The 14,216-nt window shown below is 40.7% G+C and overlaps 1 protein-coding gene across 1 annotated transcript in view; it reads left to right on the top strand.

The window, feature by feature from the left end:
- The window catches only part of GABRG1 (gamma-aminobutyric acid type A receptor subunit gamma1), a 65,272-nt gene that overhangs the window by 38,983 nt on the left and 12,073 nt on the right, over positions 1-14,216 (top strand). Inside the window, exons 4-5 of the mRNA XM_063310473.1 lie at positions 5,199-5,419; positions 9,273-9,355. Coding sequence (XP_063166543.1) covers positions 5,199-5,419; positions 9,273-9,355 — 304 coding nt within the window. The remainder of the gene's footprint in view (positions 1-5,198; positions 5,420-9,272; positions 9,356-14,216) is intronic.

Raw genomic sequence — 14,216 nt, 5'->3', positions numbered from 1 at the left:
GACTGGATTTTTCTCTGCTTGAAAGAGTCCCTTTAATTGAAATTCACTATTGAATTCAAGTTGCTTATGATGATGACTGAATTGATGTGAGTACTGTGTGTTGCTGGGCCAAAAAATTTACATAGATAGCAAATAGGGAACAACTGATTTATGTGATCAGAAAAAGTGGACAACCATAACAACAGCTGACAAATTTCAGAACCCAACCAAAGACGGGTTCCTCACATGCTGATGGCAGAGATGAAAGTTTCAAGAGTTGAAATTTGTCATCAGTTATTGTCACACTGTGAAAATGAAGGTGAGGGATTTTTTCACAGCATTGTGACAGCTGACAAAACATGACCTAGGAATGAAGCATCAGTCCATGGAATGTGATGACAAAACTTCACGGGGGGTGGGGGGGGGAGAGAAAATTCATGTTTTGGGAGAAAAACTTACGTTTTTAATTTTTGAGGATTCAGTTCTTCAAATGGATTTCCTTGAGCCTGGCATGACTATAATCTCAGAGTGCTACATTGCAACACTCAACACTCTGGAATGATGATTAGCAGTGTTTGGAAGCAAAAGAAGAAAATATTTGCTGCAACAAATAATTGCCAGGCCTCACACCTAACGAGTCACCCAAGAGGTGATTGTGAAGTTGGATCTCACCATCTTATGCCATCTGCCATCCAGTCCAGACTTGGCACCATGCCACTTCTTCCCCAAGTTAAAGGAATACCTTCATGGACACGTTTGACGCAAATGAAGTTGGAAGAACTGTAAGGACCCAACTGAAGAGACAAAATGTGGATTTCTTTTATGATGACTTTAAGAAATGTGTCTATTGTTGGCAGAAGTGTGGGGATGATTATATGGGGATGTACATACAAGTAGCAAGAGAGCTCATTTCAAGGACTATTTTCCTATTTCATGTATTAAAATATTTTTATTTAAACAACAGTTATGCAGGTAGAGGCATTACTTTTCATTCAACCCTCACATTTTCATGTAGCAAACCACAGCTTCAATCCATCCTTGCCATCTCTGCTTTTCAAGGATTATTACAAATTATTTGTCTTTGATCTTGCTTTGTCCTTCCATTATCTGTATCCTTCTTACTTTTCTCTTAAACTTGCCAAGCAAAATCACTGTTTACTAATGTGGCTTGTTCCATCTCATTTCCATATCCACTCACAATTTTCTTTTAATAATGGGTGGCAAGGAAATGAAAACTCACTTTTATTTTAAGTGTACCTTACCTAAAATGTGTATTTTTAATTCATTTTTGAGGCAAAAGCTGTATGAAATTGGAAAAAGATAGAATAGGCTGAAAGATAATTGGATTTGTGTATTAGTTTTTAGATCAACAAATAATTTGATCTGCTATGGTATCTTCTAATTTGAATCTATATAATGCTGGTGTAAGAATATATATCCAGGCTTTGGACAAATAGAATTGTGCTTGATGTGGGATATGTGGAAAATGTATTTGATTAGGGCAATAATAATGGTATTATTGCTGTTATTTAGCATTAATGGTACTGCATCCCTAAAGGAAACTTAGCAGCCAGATTAATGTTCTCAGTGAGAGCTAAATAACTACTGTTTTTCCTTTGATCTGCTGCTGCTGTTTTGAAAATATTATCCAGTTCCTTGAAAGAGGAAAAATATAACCTTGGAATACACATACAGACACACCTCAGATGTAGTTATTGGTACTAGATGCCTGAAGTTAAACTTGAGATCTGTGATTGAGCAAAGCTGATTTTCAAATATTTGGCACCCAACTGTGTTCATTCAAAGAAACAAAAAAAATTGGCATCTGCTGTTAGGGAAGATGGTCCTCCTTGTGTGCTCTGGACCCGTTTTCTCATGTGGCAGGAACTGTATTACCTAATTATATTACACAACTAAATCCTGAAGATAATCTTTTGAGCCTTATAGCAGGTTAGCCCTTGTCAGTAACAGCATTTGCCACTTCAATGCTGAAGTTTACACCTTGCATGTTAAAATGGTCTTCCAACATGCCATGTGTCAGAGTAGCATCCTTAATCTTAACACCCTTTGGGCAAGTGAAAAATCACTTCCTCCATTTACCTGCATGAAGGGAAAAAAGTGATCTCTAGCTGAAAGTACCCAGTGAGAATCTTTGAGTTAAGAGGATCCTTAATGTGAGATGGGGTTATATTATTTTCTTCCTTTGGCAGAAAAAGTATGTGCTTCCCCATCCCCCCTTTCCATTTTAAGTGGATGGAGCTATTTCCTCCACACATTTAAGAAAAGAAGAAAGCCTTCTACTCCACTCATGTATGTGGTCTCCTCTCCTGGGTCTCTCTTCCTTTCTGAGTTTTGTCCTCTTTCCCACTCCTCTTTCTTCCCTCCATCTCATCTCTAACCTTCTTCACTGAGAGCACTTCAGCAGAGCCACCCATCTTGCCCTCTGCAGCTGTCTCAGGCTGCTTGGATCTACTCCTCACCATGGCCATCCTGGTCTCATTCTCACCCATGTTTGAGGGCGAGAAGAAAGGAAAAGGATCATCCCTGGAAATGATGCCAAGAGTGCTTGACCTGCCTCTCTGTTCAGCAGATAGCCACAGGGAAATGTTGGCCTGGTGCTCTTGGAACAGTTGACCAACAGGAAGGAGGAGAGTTCAAGCAGCTGTGGGGTGGGATGAAATGAAAGTTCCCACCAGTGGGAGACCATCTGCCCTGCAGATTCAGAAGAAATGCTGGAATAGCAGCTTCATTCCCAAAGATCAAGAGAACCATGGGGACACTAAGGTGCAGGATTGATGGTGCACACTGATGTGTGATGAAGAGTCCTCTATTGGTGTAAGGACACCAATTGACATACCAGTTTCTGAAAAATAATAACAGCAGTGATATCCTTAACTAGATACATTTCAGCCTGGAAAGATCTTCAGTGGTCCCACGTAAATCTGAATGGAAGTAATCACTTGTTTCTTACTAATTAATGTCTTCACTATAGCAGTGGGTGGTGTTACGATGATTACTTTTATACACAGTATTAACAACCAAAGTTCATGGATGTGCATCCATCTCCTTCACTGTATTGTAATAACTTTATGTATTTTTCTTCAAGGTTGGGGGCAATTTGTACATAAACATGTTCTTTATCCTGTGTACACTTCATAACCCATCTGGAACATCTGCCTACCTTCCATTATGCAATGTTCTCTTTCTTTTTCTATCTTCTCTATCTTCATCCAGTTATTCTGTGTCTTCTCTCAGTGTCTGTTTCCTTTCATCTAATATCTCTTCTTTCTCACTTCTCCCTCTCCAAAAAATAAAGGCAGGCAACAACAAGCTGTTCTTTCTAGATCAGTCTGTAACAGTCAGAACTAATGCCCTCAAATATGTCTTTGGCACGTGAAGAGTAAGGGACAGTTGCTGATTTTATTTCATGCCATAGCCTAATGAACTGCAGCTGTTTGTCACTATGGTGCTATCTCGGATTGGCTCAGTATGTTTTTATAAGGAGTGGGTGAGTCACTCTGGCAATGCAGAGTTCAGGATCTTGCTCCTCCATGCATGAACTAAAAAGAAAGTATTTAGTCAATTAATAGTCTGCCTTTCTATGCCAGCAGTTTGTGAAATTAAGAAACAAGGCAGAAAGCTTAAAACTTAACTTCAGATTGATCCTAAAGAGAATTAGCTTGGGAAAAAAATGGGTTCTAATCTAATAGGTTTTCTAAATCTAAGAAAGTAGGGACCGAAGGCTGTGAGCAGCCATCACCAGATACCCAGATACCCAGGAAGAGACATCTTCAGGGAACATGATCTGCAGATCTTAAGAACTGGACAGGCTCATGATGGGAGAGGCAGTTTCTTTAAATAGTCCAGTCACAAATCCTTTAGGATTTGAAAAATCAAGGCTGACACCTTAAACTGTGTCCAGTAAGCACCTGGAAACTGTTCAGAACTTTAAATACTGATAAATCAGTGGTGCAACCACATCTGGAATATTGTGTGCAGTTCTGGCCGCCACACCTCAGAAATGATATAGTGGAGCTAGAGAAGATTCAGAGGAGACAACTAAGATGATCCGGGGGCTGGAGCTTCTGTAGAAGGAAAGGTGGCAACACTTGGGGCTTTTTAGTCTAGAAAGGAGAACAAGGAGGCATGATTGAGGTATACAAAATTATGCATGGTGTGGATCAAGTAGACAAAGAGAAGCTCTTTTTTCCTTCCCAAATACTAGAACCAGAGGTCACCCAATAAAATTGAATCAGGACAGACAAAAGGAAATATTTTTTTTTACCCAACACATAATTCAACTTTGGAATTTGCTAGCACAAGACGTAGCTACCAGCTTGTCTGGCTTCCAAAAGGGGTTGGACCAATTCACTGATGTCATGGGGAGCAGTGGCCATTAGCCTTGACAGCAGTGGGACTGCCTCTGAAGTCCACCTGCTGTGAAGCTGGTGAGCTTTCTCGTGTAGTTGCTTGGCCACTGTGGAACAAATTGCTGGACTAGCTGGGCCAGGAGTCCGATTCAGCAAAGCATGGCTTATGTTCTTATGTTACAGTGTCACAGATTTTTAGTAGCCTGGCTGCTGTGTTTGGCATCAGCTCCTTCCTTCCTTCCTTCCTTCCTTCCTTCCTTCCTTCCTTCCTTCCTTCCTTCCTTCCTTCCTTCCTTCCTTCCTTCCTTCCTTCCTTCCTTCCTTCCTTCCTTCCTTCCTTCCTTCCTTCCTTCCTTCCTTCCTTCCTTCCTTCCTTCCTTCCTTCCTTCCTTCCTTCCTTCCTTCCTTCCTTCCTTCCTTCCTTCCTTCCTTCCTTCCCCCAGTCTAAAGGGACTCTGGGTGGGATACAACAAGGTCAAGAACCAAAATAAAAAATGCAGTTCAATTTTGCTTTGCAAGTGTCAAGACAGGGTGCGTGAATAATACTTGCCAAATCCAAGTGGCTAAGGGGTGGATGTAGCTTGTACACTCAGCCTGGATGTGCAAATGTGTTCCTTATCATAGATCCCATTTCTGCATTCAAGGACGGCAGAGGATCAAGATGTCTACTCTGACTTGCTTTTTCACTGAAAATACAAACTGGTTGAACCGGAATCCCAGCCTGATTTGCTATTGACCAACAGATCTCTGCTTTTTCCTAATTTTATTTAGTCAACATTTAAATGTTACTTTCCATATACTATTTACTTTCTGTTTCTTTATGTAAAATTATTATTTCTCTTTTTTTAGGAATACACCATAGACATAATTTTTGCCCAGACTTGGTATGACAGTCGCTTGAAATTCAACAGCAGCATAAAAGTCCTTATGTTGAACAGCAATATGGTTGGCAAAATCTGGATTCCTGACACTTTCTTCCGAAACTCAAGGAAATCAGATGCCCATTGGATCACCACACCAAACCGCCTGCTTCGTATTTGGAGTGATGGACGAGTATTATACACCCTAAGGTAAAGAAATTTGCCAAATAAGGAGACACAGTTATGTTATATTCCCTGTTATTTCACCCACAGCTTTTGAAATTGGAGCTGCACTCTTTGGAGCATGACCTGGTGCATGACTAAAAAGTGGGTTCCACTTTGGGTGCATTCATGGATTTAAGTAAAGAAACATTGATGAGCAATAGCAGGAAACTATTCCATAGCTCATGCCTCATTTCACAGACATTAACAAACCAGTTTATGGAAATTTTTGCATAGAATGTTTGCCAAGAAACCCTGCTGAAGTTAGTAAAATATGTGCTCATAAAAAATGAGCATATAATCCCTGTTTATCTTACCTTTTTTATGTGTATATCAGAAAAAGTAATACAGGCAGAGCATGGATTTGCATTGCTCAGAATACATCAATAGGCATCTTGTACCCCTTGCTAATTATAAATCCCAGGTCTGTATCTCATCTTCATTTCATTCTTCTCTGTCCAAATTCCTTTCTCTGCAGATTCAAAGTCTTCCCACTCTCTAGAAATACCTAATAAGAGGGAGAGAAATATTTTCCACTCCTGGAATTGACACAAATCTTTTATATATCTATCTATCTATCTATCTATCTATCTATCTATCTATCTATCTATCTATCTATCTATATATATATATATAGAGAGAGAGAGAGAGAGAGAGAGAGATTAGTTGCGAAGGGACAACTTGCTTTAGGAAAAAATTGAGGAGGGAAAAAAAATCTGTTTCTGCTTCCCTTTTGGCTGCCAGTTCAAATCCATTAGGGCAGTGTTTCTCAATCTTGGAAACTTCAAGATGTTGGCTGGGGAATTCTGGGAGTTGAAGTCCACATATCTTGAAGTTGCTAAGGCTGAGAAACATTGCATTAGGGATTTGGACTGGATTTGTGCAATGTATCAAAATAAATTCCACTATTGGCATGGATAGCAGCAAAAAGCCAGTCTCCTAATGTTAGCCTTTTTCTGAGCATTTGCTAACAAATACGCATTTTAAGTTTGTTTTTTGTTTTTTAACAGCTTCTCTTCTGATTTAGGCTCCCTGCTGCCATCACACACGTTTTCTGTCCCCCAATCCAGTGTTTGTTTTCTCTCCCTGTAATTCATTGGCTTCCAAAAGCTTTGCACAGCTGCCAATGAAAACACCCATGACTTTGGTGGGGATGGCGTCTTCCCATAAATTGTTCTTCTAAAGCAGACTGTAAAGTGGACCAGATTTCTACTTATCTGCATAATCCTAATCTTTAACACAGTTGGATTGCTATGTTAAAGTATTCATTTTATCTTTCCCTTCAGCCCCCAAAGGCTTCTAGAATGGCTGAAAGACCGACAGTCATGGCACAAAAGGGAAAAGGGATGAGGAAGGGAGAGGAAAAAAACTCAGGGATCAGTTGCTAAGGCTACATTCCTTTAATCCTCACATGGGATGAAACAGTCCAAGTACGCTGGAGGAATGACTAAGTGTATATGGGAGAAGAAACAGAGGAGCAGTATATCTCAGCAGAGCCATAGAAATTGTCCAACTTAGTATCTGTCCTTTAGCTGCAACCTGGAGCCAGATAAAGTGCTTGAATGTCGCTTTAGTAAAGGGGCTCATCATGTATCCTTTAGTCACAAAAAATATGGAACTGTCTTCCTTGTTGCCCAGTTGACTGAACATCTACATGAGTCGAAAGGAAGCAGATCAATGATTTCCCAAGTCAATAATGGAGGAAGTCAGGATCACTGCAGAAGGATCACTGGGAGGGAAAGGACCTGGATCCTCACCCTGGGGATGCTGCACCTTTATGCAGGGCCTGTGTAGTGTTGTCTTTATCGTTGTGCATGTCTTCATATGTGTCCCCTCAAATCTGTGTTTGTGTGTGTATAAAATTAGAATTTTTCTATACAGTAAAATTATACAAAACAAAAAAAGAGAAACTAAGATAAAGAGAAAAAGAAAGGAAACGGAAAAAGAAAACATGCAATTATGCTTTCCGCCCTTCTTTCTACTGAATAATTATCATCTTAGTCTTTTCCCCATCCTCTCCATCCCCTTTTAACCCCCAAATCCCGAAATCATCAATTCAGTCTTTTCTTCTTGCAACAAAAAGTCCATATAAGGTTTCCAGTCTTTCAAGGAAATCTTTGGGGTTTTTTTTCTCTGACCAAAATGGTCAGCTTCGCCATTTCTACAAGTTCAGTTAATTTTATAATCCAGTCTCCCACTGTTCATTGCTTTTCCAACTTTTTGCATACAATAATTTTGCAGCATCTGAAATCTGCATATTGATTCAGACACCGAGGTCCTCCTTAGGGCCAAAACAGGGGTCTGTGCAGGGAGGGCCCAAAACTCCAAGATGGCAGCTGCACGGTCAAAGCCCTGCCCTTTCCTAAGTGTGTCATGCGCCCCTTGGACTTGCCAACAGCAAGACTTCTTTGCAGGGAAAAATTGTATGATTAGATTCACCCATTATGGAAAACAAAGCAGGGTTTGTGGGGTAGAGACTGAAGATGCAGTAGGAGAATCTGACACGGTCCTCGGTGTGTTCCTTGGCTGGGTGGTATTCTTTCCCCTGGAGGGCAAAGGGAGAAATGGCTTGCTGGCAATTCTCAACCTCCACCTTTTTGTCAGGCTAATCATTTACTCCTTCAGTTCCCCTAAAGCCAGTCAATTGTTGCCTTTGAGCTGAAGAAACTCCAGTGTGTTCTCTTCATGTCAAGAACTGTACAAAATATACAGTAGAGGTTATAATAGTGTTGGCTTCAAATAACAAACATAGAGGCTGAAAATAGCTAGGATTTTGGACAGCTCTGTGTTTTTCTTGTGATGCACAATCGTTTATTCTTCAGAGAAGTCATCTGACAATTCCAACATTATTGAACAAGTTAGGAGCATTATTGCCGGATTTCATCTTTGGCTGCTGCTGCGCCAGCATGCATATAAGCAGTGTGCTGCCCCTGACCCAGTCCTAGTAAATATTATATTTATTTATGACTGCTGTTCAATAATGCTTCTTATGGTCCTCTTCCCAGCAAAATCAGAAGCAATGTAATGTAAGGCCTTCAGAATAAATATACATGATTGTCAGTTCTTGTCTTTTGTGACTTACGTTAGAAAGATTTCTCTGTCCAGATTCTCTATGCTGCTTGTGGCTGAAGAAAATAGAGATACCAGTTCAGCAAAAATCAAAAGCACAACAACCTTTAACAACTTCTGAGAGGTTGCTAGGCAGGGAAGAGGTCAACTGCAAAAAATAGAAATCAAAGCATTGAAAGATTTCCCAGATACCTTGCTACTATTTCTGCTTGCACATAAAAAAATCCTGTGAGCAGTGGAGGTGAAACGCTAGATCTCAGCATTTTTCCAGCAAAATGCTTTTTTCCAATTGAGGTGGGCATGGTTTGATGTGGCTATGTCATATGGCGGTCATGACCAATCATTAGTGGTAGTCCTGGACACCATCAATGTCATGAATTTGTCTGAACTGTAGTTTGCGCAGCAGTGAGTCAAGCATTACTTAAGTGTCATTTCTCCATGTGCATAATACGTGGGAAAGGCTTATGGAACTGAACAGAGCTTCAGAAGCAGTTTGCATTACTTTTTGGAAAGCCTACCACTGAAAGGGAATGCCACTGATGTCTTGGTTAACATTTATTTTATTTATTTATATTATTTATACACCCCCCATCTTGCCCAAGTGATTCTGGGTGGCATACAAGAATTAAAAACACAAAACCCCCACAACATACAGCTTCTTGAATCCAAAGATGAACAATACCACCACCCCCAGAAAGGGGGAAAAAAAAAATGTCTGATGACTTCTTGGTACCTGTAAAACCTCTGATATCAGACTTTTCTCTCTTCTCAGGCTGACAATTAATGCGGAATGTTACCTTCAGCTGCATAATTTTCCTATGGATGAGCATTCCTGTCCACTCGAGTTTTCAAGCTGTAGGTGGTAAAAGCTTTTATATGTATTTCTCTACTATATAATGAAGTTGAAGTTGAGCTCTTGCTGCTCAAAAGTCTGAAGAACAGTTTGCACTGTTTCTTTGCTTAGATTTGGAATTGGATGACTTCACTGGTATCTCGTGGCACATTTTTCCAATTTAAATGGATGCATATAGAAAGGGACAGCAGTAGGAAACGCTAAGTAGGGTGACGCTTGGTTAGTAATTGGAAGGGAAGCCACCAGAGCTGTCCATCATTTTATTTCTTTATTATGTTTCTACACCCCCACCCTCCTAAAAGACTCATGGTGATTTACAAAACATATTAAAATTAACTCAAACAGAGCAATAAAAAAAGAAAACGTCCAACATAAGTTGCCAAAATAAGATAGAGTCCTCTTCCAACAATTATCTTAGATCTTCATAGAATTTAGAGCCCTATGAAACAGCTCAATTTTCACTGCCTTCCTGACTATCAGGAAAAGGTGTGTGTGTCAGGTTCCTAAAAGCAGAGCATGACCAGGGGGCAAGATTCACATAGAGTTTTATCATCAGGGTCAATGCCAAGGAATAAGAGGTTAAGATACAGAATCTTGGAAACTAAAGAAGCACATCCTGCCCTTGCTTATGAATGAACTCATTTAGCAGGCTTTCTGTGAGTTCTTGGGACCTCTTTTTTAATCCTAGAATGTGGAGCTGAAGGGCTAACTGCCATTTTTTTTCCAGGAAAGCCTGGAAGTGAAGCATCTATCTGCTCATCATTAGGGACATTTAAAATACTACCTTTTCTTTCTCAGTAAGTTCTCTTAGAGAACCATCTCCGTATGGATCTCCAGGGAAAAGTTTTTTCTCTGTGGTTGGGACCATCACTGAGAAGCATTGGCTCCTGGATCCACTCTTGAGTCTGTTGGGGAGGAGGACTCTTAACATCCCCATTTGAGGTCAGATGAGTAGATTCTACCTGAAGCAGCTAATCCTGTAGACGCCTTTGCCCAAGCCATCCAGGCTTCTGAATTGCAACCCTAAGTCTACTGGTAACCAGGGCAGGGCCTCCAACACTGGTGTTCTCTGTGAATAGTGGCTCATTCCCACCCAAAGGCAGGTTGCTGCATCTCATACAAATTGCAGCTTCTGAGTACTCTTCAAAGGTACCCTCAAGAAGAGTGCATTGCGGAGGTGACAAGACCATGAGTTACAGTTGCCAGTTCATTGTGTAATTCTTGCTCTCTTTGGCTGTGCAACAGGTCAGCAGACATGTGAGCTATCTCCTCAGTACCACCATGGCTGTTGGCCAGGGAAAGTCGTGAACCTCCTAATTCAGGATGCAGATGTATAAGATTTTGTACGTTGGTTTCTGGGCCAACGGCCTTGACAGCCCCACTGAAATCTACCTTAAATTCAAGTATTCAAGCTTAACATGTTTTGAACTCTGTCAGAGATAGAATTGGTAGAATAGAAAAGCCATCAGTCACAACAAGAATGCAAATTAACTTTTTGGGTAGGAAAATGATTCATATACAACCATCGTTAATGAACTGCGCCCCAATCCTTTGAATGTATAATCAGAGCTGTTCTCCCCGAGCCCACAGTTCTTTAAGAACTTCTAGCTTCAGTTAATTTCAGATTTATGTTCTGTGTTACAAACTATAACAAGCATGCAAATTTAATTTGCTCACAAGCACATAACACTATTGTGGGCAGAATAAAACACTGAGAGCATCTAAACCATTTCTTTCTAAATGTTAAACTTTATTTATTTATTTATTCATTCATTCTTCAAATTTCTATCATCGCCCATCTCTCCCAAAAAGGGGACTCTTTAATAAGAGATGAAACTTAACTACATGGCATCTTTTTAAACTGTAATTTATTACTTCTTTTAGACTGCAGTCCTTCAACTAGAAGGATGCAAAATCTGTTCCAAAGACTTATTGTGAACTAATATATGGCTAAGGCCCATATACTCATTTGCGTCAAGCAAAGTCTTTGAAAGAAAGATGAAGCAGAGGAGAGGAGAGAAAAAAACACTTTGATAAGATTCAGTATATTGGAATTCATTTATAATATGGATAGTTTGTAAAAGGGAAAGTGCAAGTACCCAAGCTGAGAATGTTGGGACTACCCTCTAATGTCCAGTCTCTGCAAAATTCTGCAAGTAATTTTGGAAATTATTTGTCAGAAGCAGTTGAATCAGAGCTCATGAATGAGAGGAATAATTAAGAAATATGAGAACGATTTTCTCACCACTATTTAGAGCATGTCCTGATTCACTGAATGTTTATCTGGGCTGCCCCTAAGTTGCCATTGATAATCCAACATGATTCCTTGCCTAGGAAGGAGAGACAATTGAAATTCTGTAGAAAGAACGAACAGTAGGAGGAATAAAATTTACCTCTGATGAAGCATGTGATGCAATTGCTACAATTAGATTTTAATTCCATAATATTTTAAAGAAGATATTATGGTGGTAACTGGACCAGTGGAAACAGAATATTCAGCTCTCACTTTAAATGTCAAACCTAGAAGGAATAAATAGTTATATAATAACCATAGGTAAAGGTTTCCCTTGACATTAAGTCCAGTCGTGTGCGACTCTAGGTGGCGGTGCTCATCTCCATTTCAAAGCCGAAGAGCCGGCGTTTGTCCGTAGACACTTCCCTGGTCATGTGGCCGGCATGACTGAACAGAACACCATTACCTACCCACCGAAGCGGTGCCTATTAATCTGCTCACATTTGCATGTTTTCGAACTGCTAGGTTGGCAGGAGCTGGGACTAGCAACGGAAGGTCACCCTGTCACGCAGATTCGAACCGCCGACCTTCCGATCAGCAAGCTCAGCAGCTCAGCGGTTTAACCCGCAGCACCATAAGTCAGACAAAATGTGAGATAAAATTATCCATAGAATTAAGACAAAATAGGAATTGCAGCTCAAGCCGGGAAAAAAAAAAGATCCAGAAGAATAATCTGGAGAATGATGGTCTTGAAAGCCATCGGGATGTCCAAGATTGTTCATTCTTAGGGAAAGCACCATTTCTGTGTGTCAGAAGTCTGGGTTCCAAGCACAGAATACACAGAGAATAAAATCAAGTTTGTTCCAAGTTGTAAAACCAGTTCCCATGTACAGTGGAGGGACCACAAGGAAGAGGCAAGTCATATTCCATGTTCAAGTTCTTTGAGGTGGATGAGAGCAAGATATAAGGTTTGATGCAGGAACACTGAATGTTGTTTCCAACAATCAGGTCCTGATTTTTACTTCTTGAGAACAAGGCCTCACCCCAGCCCAGATGGTCTTGATCATTCCCCAACTGACACTTCTCTCCTTCAACATTCAGCATGTTCCATAGCCACACCAGGACAGCTGGATTCTGTAGTCCTGCTCCTAAGTTCTTTCCAGTTCTTCATTGGATGGGGGGGGGGAATTTATTAGCTCACCTTTCTAATCTTCCCCATGCCAGTGCTCCACCTTTGGCAGGAAGTGTGACAGAGGTGTGTTCACCTATCTAGGTTAATCCAATTAGTATTCTAGTAGATTGGGATTCTAAAATGCTTCCGGTGGTCCAACATTGAGAAGGACTATGCTTTGGATCTCACACAGCAACAGACCTCAGTTCCCCTGAATGCACTGAGCATGGAGAGGTAGAAGAAGTGGAGCCATCAGATACAGATGTTGGGAGTCAGCAATCTGAAGGCAGCTCCCCATCTTGCCTCCACATTCAGGGCTTATGACCTGTATTAATTAAGGATATCAATACTTTGCCTTGGGTTGCATAATTCTGTTATTTGTATCAATCTACATAATTTATTTTGGCATAGTTATGCAGAGCATGGAAGTTCTACTTGCAGCTCCTGGAAATCTTCTTTAAAAACTACCTGCAGCTTTGGCAATTTCAGCACCCGTTGCCTGTATAGTCATACCTTCCTAGACCAAAGGACACAGTCATAGCACGCCAATAATCCACATCATCTTCTGACATACTTCATATGCCATTGGATCTTGTCCAAATCTAATGTGGCAAAAAGTACCTTCTTAATTAGGACTTTGCGCCAAGTTCAACAATGTAAGTGAAAAACATCTTTATTTATATCTCCACTTCACTTTCAGGCAAGACACTTCATCCAGCAATATGTTGGACAATTTCCTAAAAGTGTCCCTGAAGTTGTCCACTGAGGTAGTAGCACTTAGCTGTTCTTCTTAAATTTAAACTAGGTTGAATCTAGTTAGTGCTTGGATGAAAGACTGGGAACTGGGAGCCAGTTTGGTCTAGCGGTTAAGGCAACGGGCTAGAAACCAGGAGACTGAGAGTGTTAGTCCCACCTTAGGCATGAAAGCTGGCTAGGTGACCTTGGGCCAGTCGCTCTCTCTCAGCCAATCAGGCGTGGTATGAGAGTTCTAGTCCTGCCTTGGACATGAAAGCCGGCTGGGTGACCTTGGGCCAGTCCCTCTCTCTCAGCCCAAGAGCCAATCAGGTGTGGTATGAGAGTTCTAGTCCTGCCTTGGACATGAAAGCCGGCTGGGTGACCTTGGGCCAGTCCCTCTCTCTCAGCCCAGCTCACCTCACAGGATTGTTGTGGGAAAAATAGGAGGAGGAAGGAGTATTAGGCAAGTTTGCCGCCTTGAGTTATTTATAAAAATAATAAAGGCGGGATAAACATAAATAAACAAATAAATAAACTCAAAACATAGATCCCAGAAGGAGAGATTGGCAAGCCACTTACATTTCACATGTGCCAAGAAAACAGTATGGACATGCCCATGTGAGTCACCAGAGTCAAGCTTGACCCAATGAGATTTTACAATTTTCCACCTTGCAGTTACAACCAGAATGAAAACATGTTCTACACCAAATTACTCCAGGCTTCT

Source organism: Candoia aspera, chromosome 8 (assembly GCF_035149785.1).
Source record: "Candoia aspera isolate rCanAsp1 chromosome 8, rCanAsp1.hap2, whole genome shotgun sequence".
In the NCBI taxonomy this organism is placed as follows: domain Eukaryota; kingdom Metazoa; phylum Chordata; class Lepidosauria; order Squamata; family Boidae; genus Candoia; species Candoia aspera.
Note: the sequence above shows the minus strand (reverse complement) of the source record. Positions and strands in the feature narration are given on the sequence as shown.